The 19,822-nt window shown below is 46.0% G+C and overlaps 1 protein-coding gene across 2 annotated transcripts; it reads right to left on the bottom strand.

Moving 5' to 3' along the window:
* Positions 1-302: 302 nt before the first annotated feature.
* DDX6 (DEAD-box helicase 6) lies at positions 303-18,250 on the bottom strand. Of its 2 annotated transcripts, none has more exons than XM_086766018.1 (13): positions 18,120-18,250; positions 15,449-15,912; positions 13,925-13,988; positions 13,346-13,450; positions 11,955-12,084; positions 11,334-11,480; positions 11,007-11,105; positions 10,144-10,262; positions 9,503-9,631; positions 9,060-9,176; positions 7,446-7,509; positions 6,431-6,532; positions 303-5,638 (listed from the first exon to the last, which is right to left on the bottom strand). In XM_086766018.1, the coding sequence occupies exons 2-13, from the start codon at positions 15,646-15,648 to the stop codon at positions 5,463-5,465; spliced, it is 1,452 nt and encodes a 483-aa protein (XP_086622144.1). In that variant the 5' UTR covers positions 15,649-15,912; positions 18,120-18,250; the 3' UTR covers positions 303-5,462. The 2 variants fall into 2 exon arrangements, with proteins under 2 accessions (XP_086622144.1, XP_086622145.1); XM_086766019.1 differs by having other exon boundaries at positions 18,123-18,242.
* Between the last annotated feature and the right edge of the window lie 1,572 nt (positions 18,251-19,822).

Below are 19,822 nucleotides of genomic sequence, written 5' to 3'. Positions count from 1 at the left end.
GAGGTTTTCAGAGTGCAGCCAGCGAGCGACACCCACGAAGGTCTTGCACCCTTCCCCATCATGTAGCCTTGGTGGCAGCTTACAAACAGTTTCCAGAGCTTTCACAGCACTGTCAGCGTAAGGTTCCAGAAATGCTCTGACTAGGAGAACCCTTTTGTCCCACCCAATGAGGTAAAGAGCTCTCTGACGAAAAGCTGCAGGCTCACTTTTGGCATCTGCCAGGAAATTTTTGCCAGGGCTCTCTATACAGAGGTTATCACACTTTCCGCTCCGCGCAGTTAAAAACAAGAACCAGACCAAACTGGAGTTCCAGGGAGCTTTTATTGAGTTTGATCAACAAAATCAGGATTTTGCCATTCATCTTTTTTGCACTCGGAACTCATGAAGCTCTTCACAAGTCAGTGCTGCAACGCACATACAGCCAGAAGAAATACATTCTCAACAAAATCTGAGCTCCACTGGAGAGTTTGCCAATTACCGATTTAACAGAAAGCCAATTTCCCCCCCTCCCCTGAATGTTTTCAAGGACTAGTCCACATTGTTTGCTGGTTAACAGTAAGAATACCAACCTCTTGACTAGGGACCAGTGGATTGTGATACTCCACCTGAATTGCAAATAATTTCTTTTTCTTGAAATAAAAGTTCCAGTTTCTTTCAATAAAGGGAACAGTGACTATTTTATTCTCCTGACACCCCTTCCCCATAATTATTGGTTAAAATACAGCAGGGCTGTATCTTAATAAACCCATCCCTCCCCCCACCCCTCCTTCCCCTCCCCTAACTTGTCCACAGCAGAATTTAACAATGCTTCCACGGAGGGACATTTTAGCAACACAACGGTGAACGGAGCAAAACCTACAGGATCATCTGCCAAAGCCTCGCTTTGAAGATCGGATGCGTGCTCTTTGGTCCAGAGACCTGGTTTATTACGAAGAGAAACTGTGACTCACAAAAGCTGGAGCTGAAGTTCACAGCAATCGGAAAACTCCCGTCCCAGACTACCGTCGCCCAGCCTTTACCATGGCGGCCGTATCGCTGGAGTTCCTGGGAACAAAACTCACTCTGTCCTCAGAAAGCAACAGCTGCTCGGCCCCAGCGGCAATACAGAGTCCGGCACCAGGACAAGAACCACCGCAACGGCAGCTCGGGAGACGTGGCGTGGCATCTCCGGAACCTCTAGAACAGAAACCGAGGCAGGACAGCCGTCTGCTCAGGTTTCTGTCCTATCAGTCATTTAAAAAAAAAAAACCCAACCAACCAAAAGAAAACCCAAAAAACCCACCACGTGTGGGAAGCATTTTTAAATCCTTGGAGCAGACACCCTCCCCCAGCCCAAGTAAAAATAAAGAACAAAAGATCAGAATGAGATGATTTTATACCAACACGTACACAACATGAATTCATGTTGAGCTTCCCTGTTCTTACCCACAAAACAAAGTCACAGAGGGCAAAGGAAAGATGCTCCCATCTCATTCTGGAAACTGAAACATCTATTTGAGACCAACCCACCCCCCTCCCTCGGGGAAAAGCCCTCCAGCAACCGTCCTGCACTCCTGACGGTGCACACCCAGAGATCAGCCGGCAGTTTCTCTCGAGTAAACTGGCTGAAGTTTTGCATCACCCTCCTCACAGCCACTTCACCCAGCTGTGAAGCCTCCCCTTCATCAGATTCACAGAGTGACGCTTTTAGACTGCCAGGGGAAAAAGTGCAGAATACATCAGATTCCCGTTCACGTCCTCTTGGTCAGAGGAAGTGTCTGACCAAGGTCTCATCACCGAAGGCTCCGACTAACACATTAATGTAAAGGCTGGTACTTGACCAGCAAAAACAGGAGCTTGCAAGGAATCTTGGAAAACCAAGATTTATACATACTCCTTACTCTTGGGTAGGAAAAGGAAAAAAAAAAAACCCAAAACAAATTAAAATAAAAGACCCCAAACAAAAACAAACCCCCAAAACAAAACAAAAAAAAACCTAGGATTACCCTAGTCCTTTGGAGCATCTTTCCATTTGCAAGATCGCATCTGTTCAAGATAGCCTACTAGCACCAAAAATAGGCCGCTTCCTTCTTGACAAAAAGCCACCTAAAAATGGTGCCCCTGATATTTTAGGTAAGTGCCAATCCTCAATTAGAGGCCAAGTTTAAAGTAATACTTTCAAAAGTTCTGTGCTTCAAGAGGGACCATCAACGCATGGCACCAGGCTAACCTACCACAAATCCAAACAGAGCACACACGCCTGACTCGACATCGCTATCCTGTTCTTGTTACATGTGCATGCCCTGGTAAGATACAAAACTTTTATTTACATTTTTATGTGTTTGTTGCACTAAAATGATCCCTCTTCTGTCTCTCTGGAAAATCATAAGCTGGCTGCAGTACAAGAGCAAGATTTTACTTTTGGTCAAAGTTACCACCCACAAACTCCCACCCCCCACCCCCAAAAAGCACCCCAAAATTGTTTACATTTAGTACCTGCCAGTCAGATGTAAGCTGAGTGGCTCACAGAGTGTCTGTGACCAAGCTCTTGAGTTTGTACTCTAGTGCAGCATTTGCTACAATTATGGAGTCACTGCCGACAAAAGGAAAAAAAAAAAATCCCAAACACAAAAACCTTTCAATCTTGTAAAGTTGTTGTCAGGAGGCACCTGGCTTCTATTTCTGGAAATGGATGGGTAAGTCTGCCTTGTAGTTCCAAACGGTTTTTCTCTAATTTAAAAAAAGAGTCAAAATGGGGAAAAATTAAGACAATTAATTCCTGCCTCAAAAGTAAGCAAGCATGGTGTGAGTGCAGCATCTGTATAGGCAATAAACAACTGAGCAAAAGGGACTGCCTTCATCCAGGTGCCTCCCGACAGCGTTGGTGAACAGGCTAAAAGGGAATTTAAAAAAGAGTACGGTTTTTGATTTGTCTCACTCCTTTTGCCTGTAGATCAGGCCAAACATCAAGCATGTTGGGAGGGGCACAATTTAAAGCAACACTACTTGACCAGAAAGCACTTTCAGCAATATACAATGCAAAATGACAGACAGCAATTCATGCCAAAACAGAGGAGATGGCAAGCAGCTTTCTGCAGCTTCTGACAACAGGGGTTTGCCCTCACCTGCTCACAAGTCTGTACAGAGGCCGCTCTGGGCAGAAAATGCACAACGCTGCAGGAAGTGAATCAATCCCACAAAGCTCCAGAACTGTCAGTTTATGCATGTAAATTGGTTTTCTACGGTTTCTCTTAAATCCAAATCCAAGCCTTATGCAAATACTGCTCAGCAACACTGACACCTGCTGATTTCCCTCACGCCACGGTGGAACGCAGGCCACAGTCCCCTTCAGAGCTTGTCAAGTTTCTAAGAGGGAAACAGAAGAGCATCTCCCAACAGGCTGAGCGACAGATTTTGAGGCCTTGCAGCCCCGCAAGTAATCTCTTCCACATGGGCGGCACAGGACAGTGTTGCTAGCACCAGAGCAAGCCCACCCTGACAAGGGATGCTTGTAAAGGTCTGCTCTTCACGGAGGTCAGAGCACTTCTCATTGTTTAGTGTTGCAGAAAACTGAGCCCCTCTCATCTTTAGCTGCTCCCATAATCAGTCTAATCCCTTTAACCCCAGCAACCTTCATCACAACAGAAAAAGTTATATATGAACCCAAACAGAAAAAAAAAAAAATCATATTTACAAAGTTTGTACAATATACACATCTGATTTTCTATGGGACACACTGCACCAGAGGAAAGAGGGCCATGGCTCTGAACAAGTCTACATATCAAGTGCTGTAACTACTAATGGAGACTCTTATGGAAACCAGTCTTTAGTGTTCTGCTAGAGCACAGGGCTTTTCTTATGGCTCCCGCAAAGGACAACAGGCTACTCTTTCCTTCTGGAGCTATGATGCTGCACCTAATCAGCCCAGATTTTATGTTGGTTTCATTTTAAATACAGGTATTTACAGTGTGGGTGAACTGCAGATGCATATCAACTCCTCCAATTGAAAAAAAAAAAAAAAACCAAACAAAAAAAGTTGAAGAAAAAGTAGTATTACCAATAAGTTTCACCTCCCAGCCCTGGGCTTGAGTACTTGGGGAGGAGGAGAGGGGGAAGAGAGGGGAACTTTGACCTGAAACCAAAAACGGCTGTTGATTCCTTGGGCTGTGTCGGAAAGGTGATATTCTGAATGGTCTCATAGCATAAGGCACTTTGCACGAATAAGTAACAAGCTCTTTAGCTTAAAAACAGATGAGTAACCGGGGAGAAGTTGAAATGCACTCAGTCGATGGTTGAAGAATTTGACATAGCAGACAAGCTTGTGTTCCTCAAGATTCTTCTCTTTTCAGGGTTTCTCTTCTTCCCTTGCTTCCCCTCCCACCCAAAGAAAAAAAATTTAAAACCAGCAGTTAGTGCAACTAATGTTCAATCAGCACACAGTGCAAACAAGTGGAAAAACAAAAAGACATTCCTCCTTTTATCTTCTTTCTTCCTTGCTGCCAAATTTAAAAAGAAAAAAAGGCCGAGCTCTTTAGTCTTCATAGTTCCGAAATGAAAAGACGAAGAAAAACCCACAAAGAGAAGGGTATCCCCAAAGAAACGATGTGTCACAGATCTAGATCAAAGGGCTTCACCTTCTGACATGTGTAAGCAAAGCCTAAAAACAAAACACAACAAAAAAAAACAACCACAACACTCACGATTAAATCAATCCTACACAAAACCAGAATGCAAGTAACAAATCACGCCGACTACATAGCAGCTCTGGAAAAAGCAAGCATCATCCTGTAGCTATATGTTGCTTGACTGCAGTCCAGGGCAAGCCTTCTTCTTATAAAAGGACTCAACTCAGCAGTTTTTCCTCAGACAACGATCAGAAAGGGCGCACTGAGGAGCTGACAGCGAAAGCTCCTTTTCTTGTACAGCTATATAGACGACCCCAAGTGGCAGCAAAGATGAATTACAGCTTTGCTACCTACTTGGTTCATGCGCAGGAGTTCTGAGCCAAAGGATGCCACAGCTGCAGCACCTCGAACAGATGCAACACCTTCTAACTGGCGAGGTGCTTAGGCTCTTCCGTTGGTGCTTTGTTCTCAGAGCTGTCCATTTTCTCTCCTCATCTTTTTGAGGACCACCTTCCTCTGTGCCCCTCACCAATTTCTCATTTTAGCTGAACGATACAGAAAGAATTCCTAAGGCTACTAAGCCATCCTGGCCTCTCCAAACACCACCCCTCGCTCCCCCTTTCCCCTCACTTTTGGTCTGCATTTCAGTTAAAACAACTGAACATTACTCATCCTCTCTTCCCAGCTTCAGCACATCCATAGAATTCCTTGCACCGACCGGGTATTTCAAACCCTCGTTCTCACATTCAGAGCCTCCTCAGCAGACCAGCTTCCCTCTTCCCCTGCGGCAACATTCACACATCAGCTCTTCTTTCACCCATCACAACTCGATTCAGGAAGGCATTTACATACGCACGTTTACTGTTTCTCATCTTCTACAGGTTCACTGTGGTATTCTGCCACATACAGGCTCTTGTCAATGTTGCTCGGTATGGGTTTAATTTCAGTTCCCAACTGCTCCTCAATACTTTTCAGGTTGAATCGATCATCATAGGTGATCAAGTTGATGGCCAGGCCAAGATGACCAAAGCGACCTTAACAAAAAAAACCAAACACACACACAACAACAACAAAAAAAAAAAAAAAAAAAAAAGAATTGAGTAATGGAAGGCTGATTGAAAAAAATCTGCAGACTGTGGAGTTCTTAACATCGCGCTCTGATGACAAAAGCAAATCTAGATGCCGCCACACACATCTCTAACTTTTACATCCCTCTTTGGTACAGTTTTGTACTGCTACGGGAATAAGAAAACCAAGGAGGTTCAAAACGCTCTGCCCAAACCTCCTGAGTAATTACCAACAAAAAAATCTGCTGCTGCTGCACTACGCATGTCCAGTCCTTCTCCAATAACAGAGTTCTTGAACACGCTTGAACTGCAAAGTTCAAGTACCCCGAGTTCCTTTGTTTACTGCCTTTCTTAAGGGTATATTTTGCTGATGCCCAGACATTAGAAGTATGCCTTGCAGTACGCGCAGAAAAAAAACTACGCTTAAGGCATCAGAGAAGCTAAGCTTTCAGTGTAGAATGTTGCCAAACTGCAAACAGGAGCATCAGTAAGTTTCCTGAGATGAAAGTAAAATATGCCTTTTTTTTTTTTTTTTTAAATTTACATTAGGCCATTCAGGCCAGTTGCAAGAGAACGGCCCTTTATTCACATACTTGTGAGAGTAACCCTCTGAGATGATACTCCAAAATAAATTTGTCAGAAAAATCAAAGCTACCTAAAACAATTACAGCAATAAATAAAAAAAAAGAACCCAATTCAAGCCTAAGAAACATCACAGTCATCAGCAAAGTTGTACCTAAAAGATGCTTTTCCTCTCACCTGATCTGCCAATACGATGGAGATAAGTCTCTGCCAGCTTTGGGAAATCAAAGTTTATCACCACATTCACAGCTTGGATATCAATACCTCGGGTAAACAGATCTGAAAGACAATCCAAGTCACGAAGAAAGTTAATTTCAATTAGATCAAACGCTGACAGTATTTAGGGTGGAAAGATTAACAATGATTAAAGTTGGCTTGCACTAGTTTCGAGACACAAGCTTCCCTTGTACCAACGACAGTTTACACACAATTCTGTTACAGCAGCTTCTTGCTCTTTACGCATTACGAACACAAATAATACAAGAATGACCAAAACATCAGATCTGCATGCCTATGCTGAAAAATTAGCACAAAGCTAATTTTTTCCACTTTAGACGATTTCTGAGCAAGTCTTCGATAAGCATCTCCTCACACACAACTGCATGTTGCTAATGTTACAAGAGACTTCAGATCTGAACTACAGTCCACTAGCTCAACTATTCTTATGCCGCTTCTAGCGATTTTTGTTCAGACGACCCAGAAACGCGTAGCGATCAGCCAACACTGCCACGATACTGCCCAAACAGGTCATACAATGGAGAACTCTGATCATACACAGGCCAATCAAAACTATAAAAATATTCAGAAAAGATGAGTTACAAATATTTACAGAACAGGCAAAAGTTACCCAGGTAATCCTAGCCACAGTCCTACCGATATTTCGTAAAGCTTATGGCCCAACAAAGCAGAGAGCGCTCACATGAGAAAATGCACAGAAAACATAACTAGTGCAGAAAATACTAGTGCAGTAAAACAATTTGTTAGCAAGCTGCACCTTCACTGTTTCTCACAAAAGACAAAAATCTACATGCCTAAAGGAGCGCCGCACCCTGCTACACTAAGGCTTGACAAAGTCATCCTACCAAAACATATTGTTTTATTACAAATCAAGCGATCTATTATAGCTGGGTCACGGGCTACTTCACTTTCTATCACCACCCTTAAAAACAGGAAAACATTCCGGAGCTCTTACCAGTGCAAACAAGATTGCGGCATAAGCCATTTCGGAAATCGTGGAACACACGATTGCGGTGCTCCTGGAAATAAACAAATAAATAAATAAGTAAAGCAAAAAAAAAAAAAAAAACCAACCTCAAACAGCTGTAACTTTCTAGTATATCCAAGTTACAAACAGAGAACTTCAGTTCCTCCCCCTTGTCATTAACCAACAGCCAAGTCAAAGCCGTTGGTATGTATTTTTTAGCACTTCTCACTCATGTATTCTCACAATCTTACCAGAGGGGCCCTTGGTACCGCTTTCAGACAGACACTTAACTGACGGTGTTTTAAAGCCCCCTACAGTTGCATCACAGCCATCTCGGAACAGGACTACCTCAAGTTACGATTACATGAAATGCGCATCAGCAAAGTTAAACTGATACTTTGACTATCATCTTCCCTCAGCCCTCTGCCAAATTCGACGTACGTTTTATGCGTCCCCTTAAAAACTGAAGCTGGCAGTAACTTTATTTTCCAGTATGGAGTATTTTTCACTAGCGATTCAGAATTAGAGGTGAGACGAGTCAACTAGCTGTGAAGACTCTCCTCTCACAAACAAGCCACTTTGGGCCACGCAAAGATTAAGCAGTATCACTGTTAAAAGTGAATTAACAGCAGGAATGAAGAAGGTGAAGGTTTCCGCACAAACGTACCTGCACTTCGCCACAAAGATCATCCACTGACTGATCCAAAGCATAGAAAAACCAGACTTCAAGGAAGCCATTTGCATACCTCTCTGTTTTCAATACCAACACTGCTTCTATTTCTGCTTAATTCACTACTGTTCCACATATGGCCCAGCAAACTTTGCCATTACCTGCCAGTTCCATCAAGAGAAAGCCAGGTTTCCTCTAAAGCTTTCATTTGAACTTATTCTAGCTTAGATAGAAAATGAAAAAAATGCTTCAGAGTGCTACCATTTAACATGTACCACTTCAACCTTCCGACAGCTTTTAGTACGCTCGCTGACAACAACAAAGTTACAAGTATGAAGTTCGAGGACATGCGAGCTAACGTCCAATTAAGAGAAACCTCTGCAGCAGCAAAGCTGCATTGGCATTTTTCATCATCATCACCAAGGCCACAGGGGCTCAGTCGCCATACACCGGTCACTGCTTTCACCAGGAGGTTTGATCAAAGCCACCTCCCCCGCCAGCCACAATGCAAGAGGTACTGTTTGCAAAGCCACGGAGAGCACTCCACCGGCTGAGTACTGGGTTGTCATTTATTTTACATCAGGCTTGCTTCCATCTGTGCCAGTTACACTGTGTGGTCCTCCCATGGCTCCCCAGGCTGGCAAAAGCAAGGCTGCAGCAGGAACAACTGCCCCTCTGGCTGCGGTCTGTGCTTACACTGGACTAATTAACCTGACCTGAGGTACTGTTAAATACCCACTGACCAGCTACACTGAACAGTCTGGAAAGAGGCTTGGGAGGTGGAGTGGTGTCTAAAAACAGATCGATAGCAAAGCAATACATGTTTCAGTTTTCAAAGAACATGCAAATTTAAAGCAAGCATGAGACTTCATTCAGCTAGGCAGTAAAGCCTGGGGTGGGGTGCAACAAACCGCTGTAGACTTCATACTCACCTGCCTCATTTTAGCATGGATATAGAAGCAGGAATAGCCCAGCTGGGAGATCTTTTTGGCCAGCAATTCAACCCGTTGAGAGGAGTTGCAGAAAATGATCGACTGGTTAATCTGGAGCTGAACATATAAGTAGGGTGCTCAGTAAATGCAGCATTTTACTAACAAGTGATCCAAGACGCAAGTCTAAATCCCTTCCAGAAAGAACGGAAAGCAGGTACGCTGCTGGTAATTTACACAGTACATATTTTCACACAAGAGGGGGAAAAAATTAACAAAGTTCTATAACACAAGGTGAAGGACAAGAAGCACACATTTTTAGCTTCAGCAAAATAGCACATTTTGACAAGGAAAAGTCTCGTTCAGTTGTCTTTGCCACTCTCAGTCTCATTCTCAGTTCCGAAAGCAAGCTTCTGTTCTGTTCTCGACCCAGTGCTACTGCTTACCCTGGAAAACAGCGTGTTGAGGCAGTGTACTTTCTGACGCTCGGTTACATAGGCATAGTACTGGGTAACTCCCTTCAAGGTCAGCTCCTCCATCAGATTAATCTCATAGGGTTTCTGCAAATGGGAATTCTGAAAAATAAAGGTAAGGATAAAGCAGGTCTATCTACGCGCAAAACAACCTAAGTACTTCCCACCCTCCGGCACACTGAACTTCCTCCATGGCAAGGATGCACTGCTTAGCCACACGCTCTTCACACCATACACAAAACAGACAGGGTGAGTACAACTTCCCAAAGGATTACTTAGAAACACACGGCGACCCAGCCGGCCAAACAGGAGCACCCTCTGGAAGGGCACCAGTGCACATGGCACGTAACTAACGTATAAAGTGGAAAACAGAATCTTGTAGGCAAGAACCATGCACACCTAGCTTTCCCATTAATGCTACGGCGGGTGAAAAATTATTTTCAAACTTCTGTCCTACATGTAGGTCAACTCAGATTGAACCAGTGAAGTCTGGATGCATTGAAAAAAAAAAAAAAACCAACCAACCAAACAAGCACTAACAGCTGTGCACCACTCATTCACACACTTCAAGCGCAATGTCAACACCAAACACGTATGAATACACCCGCACTTACCATGAACTTCTGTACACTCAAAGGGAAAGTGGCTGAGTAGAGCAAAATCTGTCTGTTTTTAGGTAGCGTGAGAATAATGTCTTCCATTATTTGAACAAAATCTTGAGACAGCAACTTATCTGCCTGTAACAACAGAAGTAAGAAAGAGTAAGTTAACTTAATGGGGCAAGATTTCAGTCTTCCGACAGTGCCACATTGAGGCGGTCGGGGTGGGGGGAGCAAACCCAAAACAACCCACGAGGCGCATTCTCCCTGCCTTTACGATGGGACCATCTCCTTTGGAGCACACATCACACTCCAAAAGGTATGTGATTTAGCTGCTGGAGACTGGATTCACCAGTAACAGGAAGTTTACCCTCTCCTGGTTTTCAGGACTTTAATTTTAACAGAATCAAATTCAGGAAAAAAAAAAATGGAATCTAAAACAGTTATCTGGGTTCCTAACAGAGTCATCCAAGAGCTTTCACGCAACTGTTTTCTCAAGCCTTCGCTCAGAAGCCTTTACACTACTGGATGTTCATAAATGAGTTTTATACACAATTACATGATAAGTACAGCTCGCTCATTATAAACTGAAACCAAATGAAATACATTCCTTCATTCAGAATGGACTGTTCATCTATTCTTCAGGAACAGCAGGCAGGAAAAGCAAATCTTCCTTTGCTGTTTTCTTAAAAGATTCACGTGCAGCAAAATTCTTCTGCCAAAATAGCTCTCAAAAATACTGAGAAATAGATAAGCTATAGGCTTATAGAACCTCTAAGCAAAGTTGGATTTGTTGCTGTCCGTAATGAGGAAACTCGCTGAGGTACATCACTGCTGTAACTTGGTGTTAAAATCCCCAAACATTTAACAGGAGCAACTTGCCTCATCCAATACTATCATCTGGACGTGCTCAACTTTTGCTACTCCTTTCTTGATGAGATCGAGAATTCTCCCAGGGGTAGCTATCACCACATGCACTGTAAGGTTAGAAAAGTAAAAAAAAAAAAACCCAACACGGTTAGGGCAAATAAAACAATGTTTCCAACATTCACAGCCGTGTTTCATATGAACAGCTTGAGAGAATAATGACAGCATACAGATATCGCAGTCTGTTCTGTAACAGGCAAAGAACAACAAAAAGCAGAAATTCTGCCACACTGTAACAGCCACAAACAGCAACTATAGTGCAGCAAAAGTGCTCCAACCTGTATCATCAAGCCTCATTATGTCATCTCGCAAATTGGTTCCTCCTGTTGTTGCCATCACTTTGGCACCTCCCATGTGTTTGCTGACTTGGATACAGATTTGACTGACCTGCAGGGCTAGTTCTCGGGTGGGAACGATCACCATTGCTGCAAGTCAAAAGCATCAGGGTGAGTTACCAGTAACACATCATATCTTCAGTACTAATCCTGAGAGGCAACAGAGACTTTAGCTATACTTCTACGGTTTTGGAGTTCTCTGGGCATCCTGAACAAGACCTAGAAACTGCTTACAACAAGGCAAATCCTGTGAAAGAGTCTCCATCCCTTGATGCTCCCTCCGTGCGAGTCCCCCAGTCAGCACGCTTGCTTCTTACTCCAAATCCACTTTCCAGGGCACAACAGTTGAGTCCAGAAGACGTCTTCCATTTCAAGCTTTTGAAAGCAACTGTGGGACTTTTAAAATACCACCTCCCCTCCACCACTCCCCATCAGCTTTCTTTGAAAGTACAAGAAGATAACCTCAGCTGCTCAATTGCATTGACTGGTTTTAGATACCAGTCTGCTATGTAGCAACCGATACCGTTACCTGGCTGCAGCTAAGCGAGATCCATCTCAACTGACCTTGTATATTGTCCTTCTTTAAGTCTAGCCGTTCAAGTAAAGGAATGAGGTAGGCTCCGCTCTTGCCTGTTCCATTTTTCGCTCTAGCCAAGATATCCCTACCAGATAAAGCAATGGGGATGCTCTCCTCCTGAAACACAATGACAGACAGATAGCGCATGAGCAATCATAAGCCATACTCGCTGAAGAGGCTGGCCAAACTTAACTCTCCTCACTCACAGTATCACATGAAACCAGATTGTTTCATGAACAGAACTATCCTGCGCCTGCAAGCATTGCAGACGCGCAACAGGAAGGAGTTAAACCTATCAGTAAAGAGCTCCTCAACAAAGCAATAGCTCCGGGCCCCACACCCCACTTAAAAGGCCTTATCTTGCCTGGTCGTAAGAGAACCAGGGATCGGACACCACAGGAACGATAAACCCATACTGATACGGCAGGAAAAAAGTGAAAAATTAGGAAAAAAAGTGAAGAGACAAGGACAGTCACTAGCAAACTCCTCCTACAGAAAAAGATACCCACCCGTATCTTAACATCAGAACCACCTCAGCCCATGTAATTCAAACCCACACACTCCCATGATATACTTCTCATAAAACCAGCAGGCCTTCCTCTGGAAACTTCGGCCACTCAAACATGGGCCCCAAGTATCTCTCACTGTACCGTCTTTTACAGCAACGTCTAAAGAACCCTCAGCCTTCTGGAAAGGCGGCATGGTTGGAATTGGCTTTAAAGCAGACAAATTAGCTAAAAGCCATAACTTTCTCATGTGTTAAAGGGATAAAGCTGCAGAGCTGTGTCAATGATCACCCTCCAAAGACCAATTAAAAGACAGTTCAACCTCCTTGCCCCCCCCAAATTTACACATCAACAGTTCTTAACAGAAGCAGCCTTAAAAGTAAAAGCAAGATGGAGGGACAGAAAAGTCAGCTTGGTAACATACTCATCTCTCCCCCATAATGTCCATTACCCTCCTTGGCTTACGACTCAAGAGCTAAGACTGCGTGATAAAGCCACAGGTATCTTTGTAACAACTAAAAGTACGCAGCCTAGGGTAACTCAGTTTTCCAGAAAATTTACAGAACAGCCCTGTTCTCACCGGGACTACTTACGTGAAGGATGTTACTCAGAGGATTAACACACTAATGCCTCCAAGTTAACTTCTCTAAAGCGTAAGTCAGCCCCATCTCCAAGTCATCCACTGCATGACTTAGTGACTTAGCCAGACGTTAGAAATTCACACCTTCCCCAAACGGTCACCAAATTCTACCGTTTACAACCCGAGTTTTCCCAAATCATGACTTGAGTACCTGACATTTAAGCACGAATAAGAATGCCAATAAATTTGTAAAAATTAAATGCTGCTTTTAAGTAGTCTGTTTGTAAACAACCTGAATAGGAGATGGTTTTTCCCAGCCCATTTCAAAAATTCCCATCAGCAACTCCCGTTTCAAACAGTAATCTTCAAACTCGTTTCCTTTTGTGGAGGTCACGTCCTGGATAATCAAAAAAAGCACATCCATAAGATCAGGTCATATAACCCACAGCTGTAGATCGCTCTGACTCAACAAGAGACTACCTATGCAGGAAGAGCACAGAGCGCACTCCAAACCATACAGGAGCTCCCTCTGATCTGTGCAACAGCATGCAGTGGAGAAGGACACATCAGCTTTCACATAACCAAACACAGTACTGCGAACACACACTGACATCTTTCCACCCGCCTTGCAAGAGACACTGACAACCAGTCCCATTAACACTAATAAAGTAACAAATCCACAGTAAACTCTGGTTTTGAGCTTCCCAAGACAAGCACCTCTCCCAAGCAGTTGCAAAACAAATTAGTTCTGCATTTAAAACAGCAACAGCCAAACTGCTTTTGAATCTTTGCTTACGACAAATATTTTTCCACTGCAGCTTCGCCCACATCTTTTATTTAATATTTATTCCTCTAATTCAACCATCCTTACCGAAGTTTTGATTCTCAAATCCTTTGGAGGGAGTTTTAAAGTCTTCTTCCAGTCATCACCAGGTCTACAGCAAAAAGAAAATAAAACTAAATTATGAAAAAAAAAATCTGTTTTAATAATGCTATTTTCTACTTTCCGTTTTCTTAGATCCAGTGATGAACATGTAACATTTTCACCTCCCGGAAGCTAAAAGCGCCTACACATATGAGCTCAAGTCTTCTCTGAGCTAAGCGAGACTCAACAGGCAGGAAACTGTAAACAGAGAAAATCAGCAGTCTGCCAAGAGCGCAGAGAATTTGTGAAATCTTTATCCAGTCATGATTCAAGCCTCATTTTTAGAGCACTGAATCAATTCAGTAGAACATAGATTTAAAACTGAGCACTTAGTCATATGACAGAAGATGGCTATAATAAATCTACACAGGAATATTTCCTCACTTGAAAGAAAAAAAAAAAATATCTTGCCCAGGGAACTTCCATTCTTAACCCGAGAGCAACATAAGATAAAAAAATATTTCTGAGGAGAAAATTAAGTAAGCACACACTCCACTTGCTGATCCAATGTTGTCTTTTGCTCTCAATGACTTAGACACCCATCCTCTCTCGAAAGCCACTGTACAGAGGAGAGGCCCTTCTCTTCACCAATCCCAGGAAGCCATGAGTGAATTTTGATGACCTTAACTCAGTTTTGTTAGAGTAATAGATTAAAAAAAAAAAAAAAGGAAATAAGTAAACTTTAAGAACCTGAGTATTCCATTACACACTCTCTGATGACAGTAGGCATTTCCTCCGCAAATACTCGAGTAACAAAATAAAAGTGAATGCTGTTCAGGAGGAGGAGGAACCACGGGAAGGGGTGGGGGAGGCAGGAATACATTACCGTACCATCCAAGTCTTTTACAGGTTTCAGAATTTCCAACCAGCACACTCACATTTTACGAGCGTGCTTCCAAAACCAGTGTGACGGCAGGAGGATACCACAGTGGTACCATATCGTCTCAGCTCAGGCTTTGACGAATTAAAGCCAGAGCGTTACACCGCGGAGAGCAAGCGCTACTATTTGAGAACAACGACAAAAGAACATCGACTTTAAAGAAATTCTCATCATCAGAAAGAACTGCAACAAAAAACTGAAAACCATACACAACTGGAGCGAGACCAGGTGGCGTTTCCTCCCCCGTCTCAAATTTCAGTTCAGTTCCTTCCCATTCCCCAACTTCCCTCTCCCAGCACTCGCAATGAGCAAAGAAAACAGGATGCTGCTGCTCAGCAGGCCACCTCTGACAAGCGGCTACGCATTCTGAAAAGCAAAGCATCACATTCAATTTTCACCACGGACACACTGCAAAAATCAATGGCAGAGAGAAGCTCGCACAAGGAAATACAGCTTTCTCCGCCTAATGCACATCACAGGACACTTCTAACCGCCAATGCCGAAAAACAACACAAGAAAACTTTTTAAAATGGGAACTGAAGAACGCTTTCTCAAACGCCACTTCTGCGGCAGTCGTTACAAACACTTACTTAATAGCGGTGGTCATACTCTGTGCTTGCTGTTGAGTGCCATTATTGATTGTGTTGGCATTTTTCAGCTGGTTCATCTGTTGCTGAGTTTGTGTGCCTCCACCTCCTGGGCCCCCGCTGGGTTTTACAGGGCCTCTCAACTGCCCATTCTGACTGGATAGACCCATTATAACAGGGTTCTCTGTTCTGGCCGTGCTCATGTTTTTATTTTTAAAGATGTCTTTTTAGACTTCAAAACTTTGAAAGTCAGTACAGAAACTGTAATAACAGTTTATTAGACTCTCCAAAACGAAGAGATAAATAAGTCTTGCTCAATATATGAGTCCTTTATTGCAATGCAGGCAAGCACCTGTAAGTCACTCAAAAGTAAAGTAGTAACTTGCTCTGATGCACTGTGGATCAACTTTTTTTTAAAAAAAGCCCTCTAACAAAGTTGAGCTGTATCAGAATTCACTTGCTTCAACCTGAAAGAGAAGCAGACGGTAACAATTAGTGCGCGGACTTTTGTCTACTGAAATCACACCGATTTACCTTTGTATTTTAAGAATTACTTCTTCCCAGGCAGCGTGCAGCAACGGTACTTGCTTTTGTGTTCTCTCGGTGATAATTCTCAAGATACGTGCAAATCTCTTGGTGATAATTCTCAAGATACACACAAAACATTTTCCCCTTGCTATAGGGCTGCGCCCACCACCTTCAATCACCAAAGATAGTTTTCTACACAGTTGTACTTTCAGCAACCTTCCAGTGAACGATCGCTTGAAAAATATTACCTGCCCCTCCCTCCCCACCCCCCAGTGTAAGCGTGAGTTTTATCAATTGCTTTGCCGGTGGTTGAAATTCCCCCACTTCTGGGACACAACAAGGCAGCCCGAAAAAGCGAAGAGACATTACGCATAAGTTTGTGACAGGAAGCAAGATTACAATATCAAGTGGACGCTCCAGTTGGAACTGATGAAGCCCTTAAGTTACTCTCATCGCCACCGTCACTTCAAAAAGGAAAGAAATTGTTATTTTGTTTTTATTTGAAAAAAAAAAAAACAAAAAAACAACACCACCAACAAAAGCCCCAAAACCAGCTTACCCTCCTCCAACTCAAAACCTGTGTTCAGCCAGCTTACTCAAACTTTTAAATCGGGTATAGATTTAACACCACCGGGAGCAGCGAAACCAACGATACCATCAAGCCGAACTGGCAGTAGCTTCCTGTTTTGTTAAGTCCAAGTGACCGAGCCTAAACTGCAGCAGTGAGTAACAGACGTTTACACGAGATACCTGGCTTCCTGCTTACGCGTTCTGCATGACGTTACCTTCCAGCTGTCGGAAACAACTCACACCGCGCTCAAAAGATAACATTTGGTACACACGACTTAATATTGACACCCCGTTTAACAGAAAAGGCTGGCGAAACTGTAAAGAGACAACATAAAGCCTCCGCCTTGCATAAAGTAAGTACGGCCCAGAGCTCAAGAACTCCTTACTGTGATGTTAGGGAGCCAAGACGCTCCTAGTCTGAAACCTTTCGGAAGCAGCAGAAAGTAGGCTTGCCTGTACAACTTCTAACTCAACATGTCTTCCTTTTGGGAAAACACAAAGGGAAACCCAGCAGACTACTGCTCCCTAACTTCAGCATCCACAAAAAACGTACATTTCCCCAGCGAATAAAGGGCACATTCAAGAGGATGGAAAAGGAATTCAGACTCTTCATAGACTTCCCAGCTGTTTCCAAACGTTCCAACTCCAGCTTCACAACAAAACTTTACAGGTTGCCGAACTTGGATTCTCCTGCTAGTTATTCTCCTGACTAGAAGCGCTGTTTCCAGGCATCCTTGAAGAAAGATTTCTCCTGCCCGTTAACTCCGTAAAAACTGGACGAGTCACCAAAGTAACCGCCTTTTAGGCGGTCCCGGACACCAGCGCCGAGGAGTTCTCCGATACCTCAGGAGATGGAATCTGCCAGTCCCTCAGCCTCCCTCGTTTGCAACAAGCTTTTAAAAGGCCAGAAATTAAGAGCGAACGCCCAGCCTCACCGAAACCGACAGATCTCCCCGTTCCGAGAGGAGAAGCGCCACCATTTCGCAAAACAGCGGTCCGGTCCGACGGAAAAAAAAGCCCCTGCACCACGACTCTCCTCCAAGCGCAGCCCACGCAGGCAGGCGGGCTGGCGGCCCAGCAGCCGCCCCTCGGCCTCTCCCTTCCTCCACCGGCAGTCGAGGCCCCGCGGCTCGGCAGGGCCGGGCCGGCCCCAGCACAAGGCGGCCGCAGCAGCCCCCGCCGTGCCCATTGTTTCCGGCGAGCCCGGGCCGCACTGCGGCGTCACCCTCACCGCGGTGGAGAGCGGCGCGGCCCCCGGGCCCTGCGGCGGGGCCGGCGCCACCCGCCAAACGCAGCTGCGCCACACCGGCACCTCCCGCCCGCGAACAATGGAGCGGCCCCCGCCCGCCTCCCCGCCGCTCGGGCCGGCAGCGAGCGCCGCCGCGGCCCCGCCTCGCCCGCCGGCCCCACCGCTCCGGGCCCGGCCGGCCGCCCCCGCCCCTCTCGCGGCCCCTCGGCCTCGCTCAGGCCCCGCCGCTCCCGCGGCGCGCCGCAGGCCGCGGGCTCGGCCGGGCGGCAGCGGCCCCCTCCCGCCCCGCTCCCGCGGGCCCGCCCCGGCGCCCTGGCCCGTCCTTACCGCCACCAGCCGCGCTCCTCCCTCGCCCGGGTATAAAATCCTCTCGCTCTCCTTTGGTGCCTTGTTATGGCGACTCGACGCTCCAAGATGGCGGCTTCCTCCTTCCTCCCGTGCGCCCTCCCCCTCCCGGCAGGGCAGGCCGGCCCCGCCCCTCACGCATGCACGTACGCACGCACGCCGCACCCGGCCCCGCCGCACCGCCCTCCCGCGGTCACGTGACGGCGCCTGCCGCTTCCGGCCGGTGCGGGGCGGTTTCCGTGCCCTCGAAACGGAGGGGGACGCGCGGGGGCCGGGGCAGGCCCGTCCTGCTCGGAGCAGCGCGAGTCGCAGCCCCCGTCACAGAGCTAAGGAAAGTACTCCCGTTTCCCTCAAAAAAAAAAGCGCCTGGAAAGCTAACGCGAGTTCCTGGCGTCATCACTGGAGCACAGCGAACGCAAACACGGGAATCGAGGCCGGGCCCGCGGCGCGCAGCAGCCGTTACCGCCGGGACGACAGCCTGGAAACGGTCGCTTCCTTTTCAGACGGCTCCACCGTTACACGGATTTTGCCAAACAGGCACAACAGGAACGTCATCTCAACTGCCAGCCTAAAAACGCTGCCAATCCCAAAACTGGTTTGCAGACCAATTACCGGTCAAATGTTTTTCCAAAATAAGCACAGAAATACAGGGAAACCCCTTTGTTTCCTTTCACGTTACCGGTTTTCCCTAGTTCCTCACGTCTACAGCCATCACTCAGCTGTCACATCCCTGCCCTCAGCAGCGAAGCGCACACCAGGCCCAGCGCTGCGGGGCGCGAGATGCCCGCCCGCCCCCCGCACCGCGGGAGGAAGGCGCCATGCTGTTCCCTCCTCTGCCGGCCAAAGCACAACCGTCTCCATCAGGCCTGGCCACCCTTCCAGTGTTATAATTTCACGTATTCCTGCCCGACTCTCATGGGAAGTGAGATCAGCACAGACTCGTCCCAAATTTCCTTCATCCGTTCACTCCCAGACCGCCCGCTGCTCTGCCGTGTCCTGAGCCCCTGTCCCCCGGGGCAGACAGGTCCCCCCTGCTGCAGAGCAGCTCCCTTGTGAGCCTCTCCCCAACGCGATGCCTCCCTCTCTCTTTTTAACATTTCTATTCCAAGGATGGCAAGAAGAAAAGGAACCTGGAAAGACAGGCGTCGTGCCTTCAAACGCCAGGGGAATGGAAAAGCCGCATCTCAGCTGTTTCTCGCTGTGCCCGCCTGTGCCACTTGTTGGCCGAAGCGCAGAGCAGTTAGAGCTGGAGAAGCCTCGGCTCCCCGATTCCCGCTGTCAGGGGCACACGCTGGGCACCACCTTCCTTCTCCGGCGGCTGCCGCTGCTGCTGCTCTGGCCCTGCCACGCGGGGACCGGGGCTGCATCTCGACTCTTCGCAGGGCTAAGCATCGCGCTTCTCAACGAGGTGCACAGGAAATAGCACGCTCTAACCTTAAAAGAACAAATGACAACAGAAATTAACAGATTAGTAAACGTGACTAACATCTGTAGGCAGCACATGCTTCGCAAAGCTTTTGTTATGGTAACGGCAAACAAGACAGAGGGAAAACACCAGAGGTGAGAAGAGTCGGGAGCCAGAAGCGATCTGGCTTTTCTCAAGCAGAGCTCAGAAACCTGCCAGCGTAGCGTCAAACGGGTCACTAGATGCGCTTGTTTGTCCCGTAGTTACACCACAGAATAGA

The sequence above is a fragment of the Chlamydotis macqueenii genome, chromosome 24 (genome assembly GCF_036417535.1).
Source record: "Chlamydotis macqueenii isolate bChlMac1 chromosome 24, bChlMac1.mat, whole genome shotgun sequence".
Taxonomy (NCBI): domain Eukaryota; kingdom Metazoa; phylum Chordata; class Aves; order Otidiformes; family Otididae; genus Chlamydotis; species Chlamydotis macqueenii.
Note: the sequence above shows the minus strand (reverse complement) of the source record. Positions and strands in the feature narration are given on the sequence as shown.